The sequence below is a fragment of the Benincasa hispida genome, chromosome 4, assembly GCF_027475165.1.
Source record: "Benincasa hispida cultivar pf3 chromosome 4, pf3_genome.v1.1, whole genome shotgun sequence".
In the NCBI taxonomy this organism is placed as follows: Eukaryota; Viridiplantae; Streptophyta; class Magnoliopsida; order Cucurbitales; family Cucurbitaceae; genus Benincasa; species Benincasa hispida.
In genome coordinates this window covers 42,659,585-42,678,643 of record NC_143481.1, presented here as the reverse complement: position 1 = coordinate 42,678,643, position 19,059 = coordinate 42,659,585, and the positions used below count along the sequence as shown (strand labels likewise).

The window sequence follows — 19,059 nt, the reverse complement described above, 5'->3', positions numbered from 1 at the left end:
ACTACAGAGTAGGCCGCATCCAATAGTGTTACCAGAATAAGGTATCCAACCTTATTCATATACTATAGATCATTTTGACTATTTACTCAAACCTAATCCACTTTTATGTCTCCACATAAAGTTCAAGTACTCATGTAATAGTCATGGATCTTTTAGTTTATTGGATTTCTAAAACGAAATAAGCAATTCATATATTCAATAACAACTTATTGAATTTTCAGAATAAGTTTTATTGTTTGCAAACCACGAGTTTAAAGATATAAAACCCAACAGGTGTCTCACTTATTAGATATCCAAATTTGTGACGCCCTTCAAGGGCCATCTTAATTGATTGAGACTAGGTAAAGTAGTTCTGGCCATTCAGTTTTTCTCTTGTCATACATCCTGCAGAGTTTCCCACAAACTCAGACAAAATATTCATTGTAGGTAAAGCATGGAAAGCATTTATCAGATTTTCTGAGTACATCGAAAGATGTGAAGATAATTCTGGATTCACCAAGTTCGACTGGAGGTTTGTGGATGTTCTGAGGGCTGCCTCGAGTGCTGCAATTTGCTGTTGAAGACTATTAAATTGCTGCTTAACCATTATTGGGGAAAGGCCCACTAAATTGGTAGCATCAAGGTTGGTCGGAGTAGGCTACACATGGTTGGTTGTCGCCGAACTAGTTGGTCGATGCCCATTGTGGAATGACGATGATTCCCCCAACTTAGCAATGCACCACCGGTCACCCATGTCCATCTGATCAAAATGGCTAGAGTTTGGTAGATTAGGGCTAGAAATCGACAGCTGCCCAGTGGCCGTTTTGAGCAGATCCAACGGTGTAGAGGTCGATCTCGCAGTGGCTAGAGCGGGCCAGGGAACGGAAGATTGTGGCTGGTGCGGATAGCTGAGATGATTGGCTACGAAGTCAGCACGGTCGAATCCAACTGGCGCGGACAGACTCGGCTGGTGCGATGGGAATGGCTGCTGCAAATTGACGCGGATCGGATCGGTGCTGCCCACCGGCAGCTGTTGTTGCGACGGCGTCGTCTAACCAAGGTACGCTAATGGCTGGAAGGTCTACTGTGTCGACTGACCTAGAAAAAATGGAAGAGTCGTCCTAAGATAACGATCAATTGCCGCCTGTACAGCAGAGGCGTGGATGTCCTCGACAGCGACTCCACTTGTTCCAGTGACTAAATCGCCGGCTTCTTCTGTCGATATAGGCTAAGAGCCTTGCAGTGGGTTTTCACCAACGACGGCTAGGGTTTCTTCAACCTGTTCTGATACCATATTGAAATAGAAAAGGGAAGAAAGGGAAAACACACAGTTTACGTGGAAAACCCTAGGTCAAGGAGGAAAAACCACGATAGGAGTTCTTATACATTTCACACATTTATAGGGTACAATAGAGCCAAATAAATAATTAAGACACACATTAGAAATAACAGAGAATAGAAAACGACTAAAGGGCAGAATACACTACTTTCAACACTTTGTTGTCTACCATGGCGAGAAGAATGGAAGCAAAATTTGACAAATATTGGAAGGAAATTGATAGGATAAATCTTCTCTTGTATGTTACTGTTGTTTTAGACCCTCATTATAAGTTAGAATTTGTGATATTTATGCTTACGACTTTATATGATGGAGAGATGGCAAATGAAATTGGGAAAAAAATTGAAGATATGATTAGAAGAATGTATAATGAGTATAAAAGTGCTGATAAAGAGGAGGATAGTGCAACAAATCAAATTGAGAAATTGGAGAATTTGATGGAGAAGAACAATGATGATGAATCTTGAGCTACTCGCAATTATTATAGATTTGTTGAATACTTGATTAAAAAAGATAGTCAATGGAGTAAGACCGAGTTCGATAAGTATATCATTGTGCCATGTGAAAAATCAAAGACTCTAAAAGTATCAGTTTATCCCCTTATAGATAGTCGATTTGACATCTTAACATGGTGGAAAGCATATTCTGGAAAGTACATGATTCTAGCAAAAATGGTTAAGGATATATTTTCCATTCCTATCTCAACTGTAGCTTTGGAGTCCACTTTTAGCACAGGAAGTCGGGTTTTAGACTTATATCGGAGTACATTATCTTCAAAAACGGTTGAAGCTCTTGTTTGTACACAAAATTGGATGTGTTCTACACCAATTATAAATAGAGATGAGACAATTGAGATAACAACCGACCATAATGAAAAGCTTGAGTCAGGTAATTTTTCAATCTAAGTATACCTTTTAATATCTCTTTATTTATATTATATAAACTTTTTTTTTGTAGAAATCATTAGTGGAGAAGACAAAGCATCCACGGTAGTTACTAGTTAATCAAGGTGATTGAAGAATGGAGTGGGAGGAACCTTGGATTTGATTTGTCTGGAATTCAATTTTATCATGTTTGGACGTCAAAAATTTGTAATTTGTGCACTTTAATTTCATGTTTGAACTTGGATTTTAGGTTGTGTTTGAACTTTGAATGGGGACTTAGACTAGATGGATGGATTGTATTTTATGTTTGAACTTGGATCAACTCTAGATGGATGTCTTCAATATTGAACCTTTATTGAGATTTTGGATGAAATTTTATTGAGATTTTGGATGAACTTTAATTTAGATTTCGATGAACTTTGTTTAATATTTTGGATGAACTTTAATTTAGATTTGGATGAACTTTGTTTGAGATTTAGGATGAACTTTATTTTAGATTTAGATGAACTTTAATTGAGATTTTGGTAACAAAGAATAGTAAAAATATAGCTGAACAAAAGGCACAACGCAGTAGCGAAAATTGATATTTCGTTTAAAAAAAACTGAACCATCGGTTAAAAATCGAACTGAACCAAATCGATCTGAACTGATTCAAGAACCAAAATCGATGGAAATCAGTTTTCAACGATCCTATTTAACTGAGAACCGAGCACTTCGATTCGGTTCATGGTTCGGCTCAAAACCATATCGAACCGAACCGTGTATACTTCTAACCTGAATAACTCTCGCCCTTGAATGTCAGAGGTTCCTTTTCAAGTATTTTGATTTATAATATATACACATATGGTACTATAGTATATATGATTTGCGACTGAAACTCTGGCATGATTTGTTTTATTAGGTAGTGTTTCAATGTGGATTCTCTTTACTGTTTTATATATGATTTCCACAATATTGATTTGTTTGAATAAAAACTATGTTTTAGTTGGAATTTACGAGCAAGTGTGTTCCTCATGAATTTGATGAAAGGTAAAGGATTTGAGGTGAATTATTTTCTTCTGAATATTGTGGGTTTTTTTACCGAATATTTTTGTTATTAGTTAAATGTTATGGAGTTTCATGAAAGCTTTGTTAATAAATGATTTAAAAAACTATCATGAGTTTAAAATGTGAGTGACTATTTTCAAATGCTTACGGTATAATTTATATACTAAACTTTATGTGAATTTTTATGAGCAGGATATGTTCTTAGTGTAATTAAACTGCGATTTTGATGACGGTTTTCTATCACTGATTTTATGAGCAGTTATGGTTTTTCTAATACTCGGAGTTGTTCTAGAAATTTACGTTAAAAATGCATCTTGACTTGGATTTATTGATGGGAATGTTTCTATTTTGTTTATTAAGGAAACCATGTTTTAGCTATGGATTTCATGGAAAATTATTTTAAATCTTATATTACTATAGTTTATTACAAATATTACTGTTTTAAACTCGTCACTCACTGGACTTCCCAGCTTGTCCTTTTAATATTTTTCTCTCCCCATGTAGCGAAAGAGTTCTCGGTGCCTAATCTACACAAGTCCAATCTCCACTGCATCAAGTTATTAGATAGCTCAAGTCTCTTAGATTTTTGTATGTATATAGTTTTGGGTCTGGTCTTACATGTAATCATATTAGCAGGAAATGAGAGAAGTTAGTTTTGTTGGTATGTATATGTTTGTAAATATATCCATGCGTATATATGAGCCATGTATAGGTTGTATGAAGGTCTAGAATGTTTATAAGACTGCGAGTTATGATGTGAATGTATATTTATATGTTGAATATCAGGTTAAATGGGAATCAATTTGACAATAAAATGTCATAAGAGGACCGATATTTACTGTCTTCACATTTCTTTCTAAGTTAAGAGGGTAATTTGGGAGGAGGTGTGACAAATACCAACTACGTCTAGGGGACAATGTGCCCGTGGAAAGATATATTCACTAATAAATAAAGCCAAACAATTACAACGATGTATTTATCTGTAAATAAATGACAATTATAGTGACACGCAAAGACCCAACTTAGAAAATAATTATATAGGTTTCCCCTAAGTGTGAGACTCCCTCTCAATGTAATCTAGGCTCCCCCTAAGTGTGAGATCTCCTCACGTTCAACGTACTTAGGCTCCTTCTAAGTATAAGATTAGTAAATGATCACTTAGGCTCTCCCTAAGTGTGAGACTCCCTCTCAATTGCAATCTTTCCACCGTCTAGTGAATACCACTTCACTTTTTGAACTTAGGCTCCCCCTAAGTTTGAGACACTTTTCTCAAGTTGATGAAGAACAAATCAATTAGATCTAGAGAAACACTCGAGACCGACAATGAAAAAAACTTCACGGTCTCATGGATTAACACACTTGTGTTTTCTACACAATCACAACACAACGACAAAAATATTCTTCAAAACAGAATTTGAGAAATCCTATTGACAGATAAGGAAAAAAAACTTCTGCAGAATCTGCTACCTTTCACGTTACAGAAGTCATTGAAGATGTCCTAGCATGTTGTAAAACATGTTATAGAAACATATTGTTCAAGTTTTGCCTATAATAAATAAGTCAATCATATTGCAAAAACACATACCCTAACACCTTCGAATGGAACTACTATAGTGCCAAAAACATATTAATTAGGTGTTTTAAAGTATATTTCATTATGTAACAATTCTTAGTATATTGCATATATATGTTAAAATATTTCACACATAACACAATGTTCTAAGGGGTATTTAAAAAATCATCTAACGAAAAAATTGAAAGGAACAACTATCTATTTTAGTATATTACAAATATACCTTCGAATGGAACTTCTGTAGTGCTAAAAAAATATATTAATACGATGTTTTAAGATATTTCATAATATAAAAATTCTTAGTGTATTGCATGTTTATGTTAGAATATTTCATACACCTACCACAATGATCACTGGTATATACGTGCTACCAATATATAATATATATTGACTCGAAATATACTATGTGATATGTTACATACGTGCATATATGTAACATATTATATTTACATACAAATATATTAGACATGAAATGTGTAACAGTATATCCAAAAATAACTACAAAATGTGTACTATATACCAATTGAATTTCTGTGAAGGAAGGGAAGGAAGAGAATGTGAAGGGCAACTGTCGTTGAACTAATTGAATTGGTTGTAATCTGAGATCTCAACTAATTTGGAGTCTATAATAAATGCATTTAAAAAAGGGTCAAATATTATCACTCTAATTTAATATATTTGGTCATAATCTCTCTCCAACATTAAGTAAGCTTAAAAAATATAGAAACTCTTTTCTCTAATAAATAGCCATAAATGCAATTTAGGCTAACCTCTAAAAGTTATTGTGGTCCTAATCTGCATATAAACCCTACATTTGTAAATATCCAATAATTTAGATATTTATAAAAATAAGTTTTGTATAGGATCTATTCTCTAAATAACTCTTTTGCCAAGTGTGTAATTGCCCCTTTAAAAAAATGACCTTCTTTTTCAATAGAAGTATATTGATTTCTTTCAACTCGATTGATTTTTTAATTTACAGGTAAACTTTTTTAACTAGGTACACTAGATTGTTTTGCAAATTTACTTTTTTTTTTAATAACAAATTGTATCGAATAATTATTTCTAGTTAATTGCATTGAGGTTTAGAATGAAGTAAAAAATCAAATAAAAATAGATAGCTATGGGTGAAAAAAAACACACTTGAATTTAGAGATTAAATCTTAAGAGATGAACTAGAGCTTGAGCATTATCTTGACTAAGAGAACAAAAGGTTATTTTAAAAATAATATTTTAATAAATTGTCATAAAAATAGGGTCAGAGAGGAAAATAATAACAAAAATAGGATGAAAGAATCGTAGACTCAGTATATAATTAAGGAAAAAAGTATATCACGTCCATGAGTGTTTTAATAAATCGTGGACCAGGTATACAGGTTAAATAAAATTGTGAACCAAATCCACGATTTTAAGCTCCACATGACAACTACATATAAGACTTTACCACATTGGAAATCGTGGACGGGGTCCATAAATTTCGTTTAGTCTCTTATTTATTAAAATAACTTTATTTTAAAGGGTTTTTTTAAAAAAAAAAAAAAAAGACTAATACAATAAATACCATTATTAAACAAATATATTATATTATATATCCACGTTTGTTTAAGTCTAATATATATATGGTGTATTGGTGTCTTTAGGAGAATCAGGACAAAAAATAAATCCACTTAGTTTTAGACTTGATGCAACCCAAGGGCATCATTATCTTTGGTTTGCACACCCCATATTTCGAAGATTTACAAGAAGATCAAAAATACGAGATTGTATCCGGAATTATGTAAAAAAAAATATGAGAATATTTTCTAGTGTTGAGGGAGTTGCACGTATCGAGATTCAAAAAGAAATTGATTTTATTCATGTGATAATCTTTATGAGATTCCCAAAGTTATTAATAGAATAGAAGGTGTGTCTCGAAAAATCGAAGAATTACAAATGTACAAAAAGAATGAAATTATAGGAATCGAAAACTCAATATTGCTATTACAAAAATAGGAAACCCTTACGAACACCCTAATATTCTTGCAGAATTTATAGCCAAACAATCAAAGAATAGAGTTTCATTTCGCAAAGCAATGAAAAAAACTATTAAATTAACTGCAGGAGGGTACAAAAAGGGAATTCAATGACAAATTGACGTATAGACGAAAAAGAATGTCCATTGATTTTTATAAAATCGTGTATGAAAGGAATGATGGGATTGATCTTGTCAAACATGTCTTATACATCTCATTAATGTTCAATACCATAGGAATAGTGGTTTTTAGAAAAATCCACTTTGAATTTCTAGAACAATTATAACTAAATGCATTCTCTCTCTTCTTCTTTTCCCAACACCCAAGAAATTCACTCAAATTTTCCAATCTCTCCTCTTTTCCCTCTCTTTCTCACCATTCTTTTTCTCTTTTTTTCATTGCACCATTTCTCTTCTTCTTCCTTTTTGCTTCTTATTTTCTTCTCAATCTACATTGTTTTGTTTTCTTCCTTCTTTCTCTCTTATTTTTCTTTTTTAGTTTGTCAATTTTTTTATTTTTTTTTTGTAGTTTCATTATCTTTTGTTTTCTTCTCTGTTTTCCTTTCTTCACTTTTTTCCTTATTTCACTTAAATCGGTTTTTGTCCAAAACTGATCCTGCCAGATTAATGATAACCTCTAAAAGTGATAGTGAAACAAAGATTTTTTTTTTATGGAACTGGGTCCACGATTTTCGACATAACAAAATCTCGAATGTGACATTTATGTGGAGCTTAAAATTATTTATGGGTATACAATTTTATCTAAATTGTGTACTAGGTCCACGATTCATTTAAATACTCGTAGATCGGGTGCATGTTTTCTTTTAATCATGTATCGGGTCCACAATTCTATAACCTTATGTTTGTTATTATTTTTCCTTCAACCCTATTTTTATCATTATTTATTAAAATAACATTATTTCAAAAAAAAAATGGAGATCAAGGGCTCGATTACCCCTCACACATATTGTTGAACTAAAAATAACTTTACAAAAAAACTTAGAACCTATAAGGACTAAAATTGTAATTCAACCATCCTTTTCTTTATTATTATTATTATATATGATAATTATGAAAATAATAAAAAGTATGTTTTTTTGAAACAAATATTACACATATATTATCTATTGCACCTCACCAAAGATATATAGGATCGTTGGGAAAATGTCATTCTAAACACGAGGAATCAAACCAAACTGATATCAAATGTCAAGTTTTTATTACAAATCAAGGTCAGAATTACAAAATAGTCCGAGTTTTTAGTTTTTCTTTTTCTTTTTTATCTATCTCAAATCTGTGCCCATGGCCAAGTGTAATATTTTCCACATCGTTGTCGTTTTTATTATTTATTATTATTGATATATTTGTCTCTCTCTTATTTTTTTTCATTATAAAGTCTATATTTTACGTGAGCACAGGATGAAAAGATTAAAACATCTAACTTTTTAATCAAGATTAATCAAGATTATATATTTTAGTAGAGTTATGTTCACGTTGCACAACTTAAATATATATCCCACTTCCCCAGTCACATTGATGAACTTCAAATTCGAATATAAAAGTTTAAAATCCAACCACTAACCTTAATACGAAGTTTCAAAAGAAAAAAGACATTTTTTTTCTCACCGCCAGAATACCATATTCTAATATTTCAAAAATAATAAGAATATAATAACAAATACACTAAAATATCTTCTAGTTTGGTTAAGATTTTTTTTTCCCAACTTTTTAGCGCCACAAGTAGATATAAACATGACTCACTCCATATATTATAGCCTTCAACTCATTAGCAAAAACCTATGTGCACACAACTACTTACTGGTTTCATCTGTGTTTCAAAAGCCTTCCCACTTGGTCACTCTGATCAAACTTGCCTGCTTTCGCCTGATGATTAGCTCAAACGTGTTCGTCCCAACTCGAAAAAGAAAGGGATGCTGAACATCGGGGTCATGTAGCAGCCGGGGTTGGCCTTCCTATAGATGGCCTCAATGATTTAACTGAGCATAACCATGTCTGCTCCAAAACCATTTGCTGCTCCGACTAAACTATCAAACGACACCAAAACCGACAACTGACACCGTGGCATGAACATAATATACGAACCTTAAAACCCTTATTTGGGATAGCTGCAAAACCGACCGGGTTGAGAACAATTAGGAAAAATCAAATGGAGATAACATATATATTTTCCTGGAGAAAGTTGAAATAATAGTAGATGGAGCTCTGCCAAGTTCAAGCTACTCTAATTCATTTGATGTAAGAAGATCCAAATTACATGTGGTAGACCAACCACTGAAATAACACAGGGTTTTACAACATACAAAACAGATACAACAAGATAACAAGATAGGTGAGAAAGCTGGTTGCCCTGTCATGGTGTTACTGTACATGATCATCTCATCATATGAAAAAGTACCAACCTCTGGCCAGAATAAGGAACTATTATGACATTATGAGGTTTTATTTCTCAAACAGAATGAGAAAACTTAGGAGTAGCTAATACGAAGCTGCTTGTTTCGAATCAATCAATACTTACTATTTCTCTACGTAAGCCGCTCGCCTATCGTCCGAGTAAATTGGTTGCCAATGCCTTAGTTAATCTCACAAAGAAATAGAGCAGCCTAATTCCTTGGCAGCAACATGAAGAACCTCAATGGGCATTCCGGTTACGAGTCGACTATGAGCTTCCCAAGTTAAGCACTTTTCAAGGTCATCTTTCCAGTTAATTGCTTCCCTGTTGAGGTATTGAAAGGATGGGCTGTGGACACCATTTATGTTCTTTGGTGTAGATCTACAGACGAATGAACCAGTTTGCAAAATATCGCGAAGAACTGATGTACTCAAAGTACGGACATGTGCACTTGGATGAGAAAGACACCGAACTGTAGCTGGCAGACGACACTGTATGGACAAATTCATTTCTATCAAAATGCAGTTCGTTGACAATTGGGGTTATGATTGCTGATTTTATAGGCATAATCAATTTGACGAGTCAAAATATGATGTTAAGTTTCCTCAATTCGAAATTTATTTGAGCGAGTACTTGAAACATGAAAAAATGTTACCTTCAAAAGGTTGGCAAGACCATCCGCGATGGACAACCCAGATTCTCCCCACTCCAACACAGGCCGAACTGCTCGAGCTGTTGCTTCTAGAAGCTGTCCATATAAATGAGAGATTTAAATACCAACAAACAACGAAGTTCATAGTAATACAACTACAATGTATCTTATCTACAGTGTTCAATTATTCCTCCCTCCCATCTGTCATTTTTCTTCTCTACACAGGATAGATTGCTTTGGTTTTATCCCCCAAACTCCTCCTCTTTATGCCTATGAGAGTAATTTTTGTTAAAATTATTTTTGTTTCATCCCGTTTAAAGTGACTCCAAACATGATGATTTTAATCCTTCCAAATCAATTTTGATTGTATAGAAATCACATTTGGAAGTGTAACGTCAGCATTAAATTGTTTTTAATAATTAAAAACATATTTTGAAGTGATTTTGAACATTAAAAAATTGTTTTAACCATTTTAAAATCACTACCAAACATGCTCGTTAAACTTTTAAGGTCAAAATTCTATATCACCTCCAGCTGGGGCAAAGTGCAAGCTTCTCCATCCACCAGCATTCCATCTGTAGCACGCAAAAGAAGGTCAGATGCGCTTGCTAAAGTTACTAGCGATTCCGGTTTATCGTGATTTCTCATGAGTTCAACAATCAATTTGATGATCCGCTGATTGATTCTCCACATCTTTTGCCCTTGGGTATCATCTTTAGCAATCCAAGGCTGGAATTCTCTATCAGCCTGACAATCCCAGAAAGCAATAGAAGTAACTATAATACATGAAGCATTCAACAGAGATAAACCCAGAAACTCGAGCTATTAATTCAAGCGCCATTTCCATGAAAAATATTACAACTTTTTAAGAAATTTTTTGTCTGGCGACAAATCTCTGCAACATGGAATAGGGAATTCTTCAATCTTCATTGTTATACAATTTCAATAAATTGATGGCAGCATTAGCATTTTAATTTACCAAGAACAGGAAAAAAATGATATAGGAATAAATTTAAGCAATGAACAAGTTGACTAGAGAATAGACCTGGAGCACAACAGCTGCAGCTGCTTTTGCTGGGGATGCAGAAACAACATTGCATAGAGCATCAACTACCTACAAAATTGAAGCGTATTTGTCCATCAGAATACTCGCTCATGCAAAATTAAAATAAGTAGTCGACTGTACATTATAAGCATCAGAATGTGCATGGAAGCTGTATCTTTTTTTATCGCAAGGATGTGGTTTTGAAACGGTTAAAATTACCTTGTCATATTCAAAATCACTCTGAAATATGTTTTAATATTCAAAATCAATTTAATATTTTAAAGTGTAAAATCAAACCTAAAATTGCTTTTGAATGATTAAGAACACGAATTGGGATGATTTTGAACATCACAAAAGTGATTTTAACCATTTTAAAATCAATTCAAAACAGTCTAAGTTCAACTCGCATAATTATACCCTCGATCAAGAGGTCAAGGTTCAATCCCCCACTTGCATATTGTTGAATTAGAAAAAAAAAATCAAAATATCCCCCGAGTAGTTGATTGCTTGTGCTGGTAGAAGCAGTTGAAGAAGAATTCATCTGGTTTATCACCTCTCAGTACCTAAACCAGAAATACAATGGGCAGAAAGAAGGCAACAGTTAGATTACCTGTCTCCATCCTTGCTGGGCAGATGTCCCCTCCGCGCTAGGTTGAATTTCGGGTGTCGCAATTAACTTGTGCCATAAAAGTGAAACGACAGAGAAACATAACTCCTGCTTCTCTGCCAGCACTGATCTTAAAAGAATTTGTGCACATCCATTGAATCCTATATGTCTATCAATTGTGAGAAAATTCGCTAATTCAGAAGCATCTAACTGGAAACTTGCTATTCGTTTGCCCAACGTATTTTCCAAGTCAACATTTGAATCTGGAGCTCTTTCAAATGAAAGTTTCGCCATAACATGGCATGACTCTTCACATTTCGGGATAGATTGCTGTCCAGTCTCGAAGTAGACATGGTTATCATGTTGAGTTGGCTTTCGCCCTGCTGAAGATACACGAGAGTACTCTGAAAGTGGTGCAGACACTAAGTGCACTTCTAATGGTTCAGCCCTATTGACAATAGATGCGACAGCTTTGCTGTGAATATCAATAAGGTTGTACAGTGATGAAGCCCGGGTGTAAATTTCTTCGTCCCACTTGCACCGCATCAAAACAGAAAGAGCATGCATGCAAGCTCTTGACCGTCGAAATAGTTCTGAAACATGAGCAGCAACCATAGCTGCAGCAACTATTTCATTTGAACTGTAACTCCAAGATGTTCCAAGAGAAGAAGGCTTCAGAGAAAAGAGAGCCTCCAAAATTGATAAAATCCTATGAGTATGACGAATGGCTGAGTCAATGCTACTCTGAAGTTCAAAAGATCCATTTATTTTGACCAACTTGGCCACATCTTGCGAACTTTTAAAATTCAAACGTTTCCTTCCCCGTGACATCAATGGAAATAGTTGCAGTTCACAAGCTAGAGCACAAACAGCAGCAAGAACATAAGAATCAAAAGCTGATACAGGTCCTTGTTTATTCATCCTACTTTTTGTTTCTCTTCTTTCTCTGGACATGTCTTGACTTGGCTCAACCCTTTCTTCCTGAAAATTACTACTATCGCTTCTTCTTTTCTTTCGTCCGTTTGATTGAGCTTCGTGACTAACGCAAACAGTTAACACAATAAAAAGTAAACGTGAAGCAAGCTCTTCAGAAGCACATGATTCTAAGAAAAGAGAGTGAACCATCATCCGAAGCTCTGATACAGAAAGGTTCTTAGAGGCATAACCATTTCCTGAAAGATATTTGAGTTTCCTTGTACGCTCTGTTGAAGACTCGGATGGAAATGCTCTTTGAAGAATTGCTTCTACAGTAGCAACAAATATCTTCATTAGACATGCTTCAGATGGACTGCCACGAGGAAGATATTCAAGGACCTTAAGAAGTGGTATGTACAAATTCCAAGATAATAAGGGAGGTTGTAGCGGTGTTGCGACGACAATTTCTGGAAGATCAACTGCAGAAGAACTTAACGGAATCAAGCCATAAGCAGCTTCCCAAATGGTACAGATTCTCCATTCAACTTCTAGGCCATGGGCACAAAGCATGGATGCAATCCCTTGGGCAGTTGCTTCAATTGTTGCTTCTGCTGCTGGAACTTCTATCTGGCATAAGCCAATATAGTTTGAATGTTAGAAACTATAATTGGAACACAAGAACATTCTTAACATCCCAAGTTATAGTTTTGTGTGAGTGCAGTCCGCTCTTCAGGGTTGATCTATATGTACCTGTCTCTGGTAGGATGATATATAATCACCCAATGGTTCATGTTGAATTTCAGCTCCCTCGACTTGCCTCAAAGGAGGAAAAAGCAATGCAGGTTGGGAGAGTATCCGGAAAAGTAGTGCTGCTGCAGCGTCAGCAGCAATACCTACTCGCATTGACATTGCAGTTCCTATGGCACGTAAAAAGTGCAAATGCATCCAGTTCCTAGGAAGCTGCAGTAAAGAAAAATCCAATAAGATAAAGATGAAACGGGAACATGACGAAGTAGTTAACGATTTCTATTGTATCATATTATCCATAGAAAAATAAAAGGAAAAGAAACACATAGGAAATCCATTAACCAATCAATTACAGTCAGCATGTAATTCTTTTTCCATTTACTGGAGATAATTCCCGTAATTCAATAACTATGTATACCTGTTTACCAACTATGCAAGCATGCGAGACGAACCATATCTATACCACTTCAACATTTAAATCTTTTCTTGAGTGGAACAAACCCTGCAGTTGGGTTCAATGAAGTTATGGATGGGTACCATATTTTTTTAATAAAATTAGTCTATTATGTGCTTAATTACATTGGTCTAATCTTAAGACTCTCAAGAAGTCTGCAAATTAAAGAACAAGACCATAATGTTGTTTTATGTAGTTTACAAAATTCTTGGCAAATCTGTTCTTTCCCATCCAACATATGAAGCAGAAATTCAAAAAAGAGAATGACATAATTTTATTTGTCTAAATTAGCTTGCAACTGAAGAAAAGATTATCAAAATCACTCGATACACAAACTATGTTGACATTGGAGAATCAACCAACAAATCTAAAATTTAAAATTCTTGGCAAATCTGTTCTTTCCCATCCAACATATGAAGCAGAAATTCAAAAAAGAGAATGACATAATTTTATTTGTCTAAATTAGCTTGCAACTGAAGAAAAGATTATCAAAATCACTCGATACACAAACTATGTTGACATTGGAGAATCAACCAACAAATCTAAAATTTATTCTCAATTTCTGTTTTCCTTACGTTGGTTGGGTGGCTTGCTTTTATAAGGAAATACGAACTAGTTGGTTTAAGTAATGAAAGGCTGCCCACTGCTAAGCATCCTTAGGACATCATGGTGTGGGAGTGGTTCAAGATTGTGAATATTCTCATTATAATGTCCACTCAAAATTTATTTTTATCACATGACTAAGATTTTAACTAAGAATATTGGTGAGAGCAATTTTTTACAGCCTACTTGGGCATAACATAATATTCTCGGCCTAGAAGATTTTGATAAAAAAAAAAAAAAAATTGAGCAATTTTTCTTTGTTGACATTAATTTTTGCCATTTTTTCCTCTTCTTTTCTACCTTTCCCTCTTCCTCCTAAATGTCCAACAGAAGTAAATAATTTCGAGAGACTGAAAAGGAAAAAGAAATTATGTCAAGAAAAATAGAAACGCCACTAAAACTAGCTTACTCTTATTCTGGATGCATAGTCTTCAGCAGCCCGAAGGAGTTCTACAAGCTGAACAGCTGCATCAAGTGCATCAGGAGCCCATGAAGGAGGTGCTTCTAAAAGCCCAAGAAGAAGTCTTTGAGTAGCACTTGGAGTAGCAATAGCATAGTACCTAAGTAAAAAATACATGAGTATGCCATTGAGGCTAAGTTGAAAAGATTCAATAATTTCATTCGTTTCTTTCTTCCGAATTAGAATTCGACCTGTGAAATAAACGTGCATAAGGCTCCAAAGCAGGTAGCCCAGCAACTAGATGCTCGTCTAAAGCTGTAGTTGGTGGAGGAAGTAGAAGTGCAGGAACAGCTGCTGCCGTCAACGTGGCAGTCTCATATCTAGCAACTTCTTCATCACATACACTTAATATAACACCAGCACCATTAGCAACAGCCCATCTTGGAGTTGACGGTACAAGTTGCGGATGCTTTCCAGACCCACGAGATGTAGCTAAGAGAGAAAAATATATATATAGCATTGTGAATCCCTTGTCTCAATATGGATGATAATATTATATCATGCATTAATGAAAAAAACGTAACATCAATAAATAAAATTTATTCAGTTGGTTAAAAGGGTAATGGGCAAACCAGTTGTAGGCGGCTTTAGTTCTCCAGCTGCATATTTTCCCATAACGCCACTACACCTGTTGGATGTAAAACCATTGTAAGGTCAGGTGAAAAAATCTAACAGAAAGACCAATAAGATTGTGTTTAGAGCATTAATTGACTTTGACAGTTAAAACAGCATTAGATGGATTTAAACTCTTTGGAACTACAAATAAGTTTAGATCCGAGTCCGAGGCTTAAACTCTACCTTACCTTGCCACTATTCAGTACTTGTAGATAGATATGAGTCCGAAGAAATAAATATGACCCTATATTATAGATCATTAAAGTACTTGTGAATTCAAAATTTGGTTTCAGTGATTACATACTGCTAACCTCCTGAGTCCTACTACATTTATTGATGTAAATAGTAAAACTTGTAACATAACCACTCACCAACGGAAGTAGTCACTTCTGATACCTAGAGGCGCCGCAAGCAATATGTCAGTAATCCATGGAGATAGAGGCCTTAAAGGCTTCCTATCCTGATTCAAAGGCATCTGGCTGGGTGGCACATCACTTGAGTCACCGGTTGTTGTATGGTTATCACAACCACTTCTTTCTCCTTCCATATTTTGTTGTTCCGTCTTATATATGGGACGATTATAATGAGTCAAAATTCTCAATATCTCACCACATTGTTCAGAATAATCATGCTGGAGAAAACAATATATGTGAGGCAACACACATTTCTGAATCTAATCCAAGCTCAAAAGAGAAGAGACAAAGTAGGAAATTCTCATTTAAGCTCACTTCTGTGTTGGGGCAGAATAAGGATATGAAAGACGAAAAGGGAGAACCGCTCTTGCAATACGCCATAGTACCATCAATAATACAAGATATAATTGGAAGAATAACAGCATGCCCATGCTCCGGATGATGAAGAACAAAAGTTGCTGGACATTGTTTTCAACAGTAAAAGTCAATTACTTAGTACTCATGCATAGAATATTTAATGGCAATGAAATGATCACTAAACTACTAATGACAAGACAGATTAGCCCTTACCCAAGACATCATCAATAAGGCGCTTTTCCTTCCATGGATAATGACTACGTATTAACTGCAGCAAGAGTACACATCAATAAGCTACACTCCTAAACACTAAATCTCCCAAGTCTCCACAAAATTTCAGATTTCTCATCCATATCAGTATGATTATTGAGTATGTTTCTGAATAACAGAATATTTGAGTAGAAAATGGGTATGGGAAAACCTCTGCAATATCCTCCGGGAATTGTTCCGATGTGAACTGACCCAAGCACTCCACATATGTAGTGATTTCAGCCTAAAAGCCAAGGTGTAAAGAGCACATGTTAGTTACCGTTGTTATGAATATAATTTGATTAAAAGGGAAAGTTGAATCTCATATATTAAAGCTCTTGACAAAAGTTTACCACATTAAGAATAACGTAAAATTGGTACTGTTTATTTTTCATGGAAAAAGTACAGAAATATGAAGAAAAAAATTGACATTTTTTTTCTTTTTGATAAGAAACTGAGCTTTAATTTGAGAAAAGTAAAAAAATAGCAAGGCCATACAAAAAAACAAGCCCAATAACTAACTACAGAAAGGAACTCCAATCCAACAAAATCAAACCAAGTTCTAATCACAAAAAGGCCCTGTGGCAAACACATACAAAGAGGTATGAAGATCTTATATTATTACACTCAAGCCAAATACTCCATAAGATGGCAAAGAAACTAGTATGCTACAAGACTGCCTTTATTACAAAAAGGCGGATTAAGGAGCACCTCCTCCCACATCCCCTGAACAGCCTTTATTCCGCACCCAATAAAGTCCAAAAGAAATCAACCAACAATCCCAAAGAAACCGTGCAAACTGATAACCCCACAACAGAAGATGGAGAAAAATGACAGTCATTTCATAATCATTTGTTTTTGCGTTCCACATGTATACAAATATATTAAAGAGAGTGAAGCTTCTGTAAAACAAATTATAAATTATATGAACACATCAGATAGCAATCATTTGTATTTCATCCTTATCAATAGCTCGAAATGGGCAAGTTTCAAGAACCAACCATTTTCCCAGGTTGCACAATTAGAAACAAAAGTAAAACCATTGACAAGGCAAATAAGATTTTTTAAAAATGAATGGATTCTAAAAAAATAGATGGAAGCACAGAAACTTGGCTCACTTTTCTTTGTTGCTCGTCTTGAGGCGGAGTCCAAAACAAAGACGAAAACTGGAGACGATCTATCCACCTTTCAGATGAACTAGCCATCATAGAGAACAACAAATAGTCTACTTCTTAAATATTCACTGGGAGCAGTCCACAGGTTTCGCCAGCCTCTCACTAACAATCCAAAAGATGAACCTCAAGCTTTTTAACATTCAACACACCGCTACCAGTCAAGAATCAAAATATCGTAACTCAACATCCCAAATCGGCACCCAGTTTCGATTACCAAAATTGAAACAAAAATAAAATGAAAATTAAGGCAACTGGGACAGCTCCTTCAAAGAAAATTTACAACTATGACCTATGATATAACCAGCTCAATACTTCCAATTTTTCCTGCCTTTCGAATCTGTGCCAAAGCCACCAACGTCTTCAAAGTTACAAGAAAAATACGCAGAAACCTGATTTCTGTTAAGAGAAAGCCATAAAATCAGAGGAAACATCATGAAACAAAACAATACTGAAAATATGAAACAAATAACCCAAAAATTTATCTACATGAACCGAAATAAGACAAAAATTACAAAATAAAATAAACAAACACGAAGAAATTAATTAATACAACCAAAGATTGTCATAAAATCTTCATTACGGAAGCAGATGAGCTCTAATTCAACGGAAAAAAAAAAGGTATAGAAATCTCAACATGGATCAGAAATTCAGAATCACAAACTATGAGCGATACATCACCAGAATAACATCAAGAACACAGAAGGAAAAGGCCAAAAATTAAAAGAAAAATACAGAAACCTGGAAGTTTTTCAGTTGAAGGAGCTCTTGAATAAGCAACTTCCGAATCAACAAATCACTGTAAAAACTGAGATTGTGATTTTAAATATTCGTTTAATTTTCACTGAATTGTTTTTCAGCGGTTGTGTTTTTGTTCAGAAGAAGAGAGAGAAAGATGGAGAGAGAGGAGGGAAGATATGACAGATCTTTAGCAGGGCTCTAGGCTTAAGTTGGCTGCTTACGTGGCACTGATATTTTCCTCTCTCCTTGGGGACTAAGCGTGGTGCTGCGTCATGCCCACCGGTAGTCGAGAGAATCATGCATGGCCATCCATGTATGCATCACATCTTTACCCACGTGGTTATTCTTTTCTCTTTTTTTTAATTACAAAAATAACCTCTAAAATATGGTAATAGTTGGAATTATACTCTCTCGATTTTAAAAATTTGAGCTCTCAAGGTTATACTAGTTAAAATTGAATCTTCAGACTTACATAATTGTATAAATTTGATGGTTTGATTTTTATCCTTTGTGGGTCTAATTTCTACCATTATTGTAAGTTTAATGGTCAAATTTTAATATTTTTAGTAGTTTGGGGGCCCAATCTTTACAAATAAAAGTTTGAGGGTGTAATTGCAACCACCATCATACTTCAAGAGTGGTCTTTGTAATTTGTCCTTTTTCTATTTTAAGGTTAAAAAATAGAAGCACGTCTTGTTCATTAACATCTCGGAAATATTCCGCCATAGTTAGGGCAGTTAAACCAACTCTCATACGAGCTCCCAGCGGTTCATTCATCTGACCGTA

General features: G+C 34.7%; 1 protein-coding gene across 5 annotated transcripts; it reads right to left on the bottom strand.

Moving 5' to 3' along the window:
• Nucleotides 1-8,369: 8,369 nt before the first annotated feature.
• LOC120075870 (protein GIGANTEA-like) lies at nucleotides 8,370-18,561 on the bottom strand. Of its 5 annotated transcripts, XR_016529116.1 has the most exons (17): nucleotides 18,274-18,474; nucleotides 17,825-17,931; nucleotides 17,479-17,637; nucleotides 16,533-16,604; nucleotides 16,325-16,379; nucleotides 16,070-16,212; nucleotides 15,713-15,972; nucleotides 15,299-15,354; nucleotides 14,918-15,158; nucleotides 14,676-14,826; nucleotides 13,213-13,422; nucleotides 11,551-13,089; nucleotides 10,941-11,009; nucleotides 10,424-10,642; nucleotides 9,899-9,991; nucleotides 9,370-9,734; nucleotides 8,370-8,959 (listed from the first exon to the last, which is right to left on the bottom strand). XR_016529116.1 is itself a non-coding variant. In XM_039029591.2 (16 exons), exons 3-16 carry the CDS (start codon nucleotides 17,566-17,568, stop codon nucleotides 9,435-9,437), a joined length of 3,498 nt encoding a protein of 1,165 aa, XP_038885519.2. In that variant the 5' UTR covers nucleotides 17,569-17,637; nucleotides 17,825-17,931; nucleotides 18,274-18,474; the 3' UTR covers nucleotides 9,056-9,434. The 5 variants fall into 5 exon arrangements, 2 of the variants coding, with proteins under 2 accessions (XP_038885519.2, XP_038885518.2); XR_005481448.2 differs by having other exon boundaries at nucleotides 17,479-17,931; nucleotides 18,274-18,561; XM_039029591.2 differs by lacking the exon at nucleotides 8,370-8,959 and having other exon boundaries at nucleotides 9,056-9,734.
• Between the last annotated feature and the right edge of the window lie 498 nt (nucleotides 18,562-19,059).

Coding starts and splice junctions, on each gene's coding strand:
- LOC120075870 (XM_039029590.2), bottom strand. CDS start 17,568: ATGATGGCTAGTTCATCTGAAAGGTGGATAGATCGTCTCCAGTTTTCG. Junction 9,992..10,423: donor GCACTTTGCCCCAGCTGGAG/GTGATATAGAAT, acceptor TTATATGGACAG/CTTCTAGAAGCAACAGCTCG. Junction 9,735..9,898: donor GTCTTGCCAACCTTTTGAAG/GTAACATTTTTT, acceptor TTGTCCATACAG/TGTCGTCTGCCAGCTACAGT.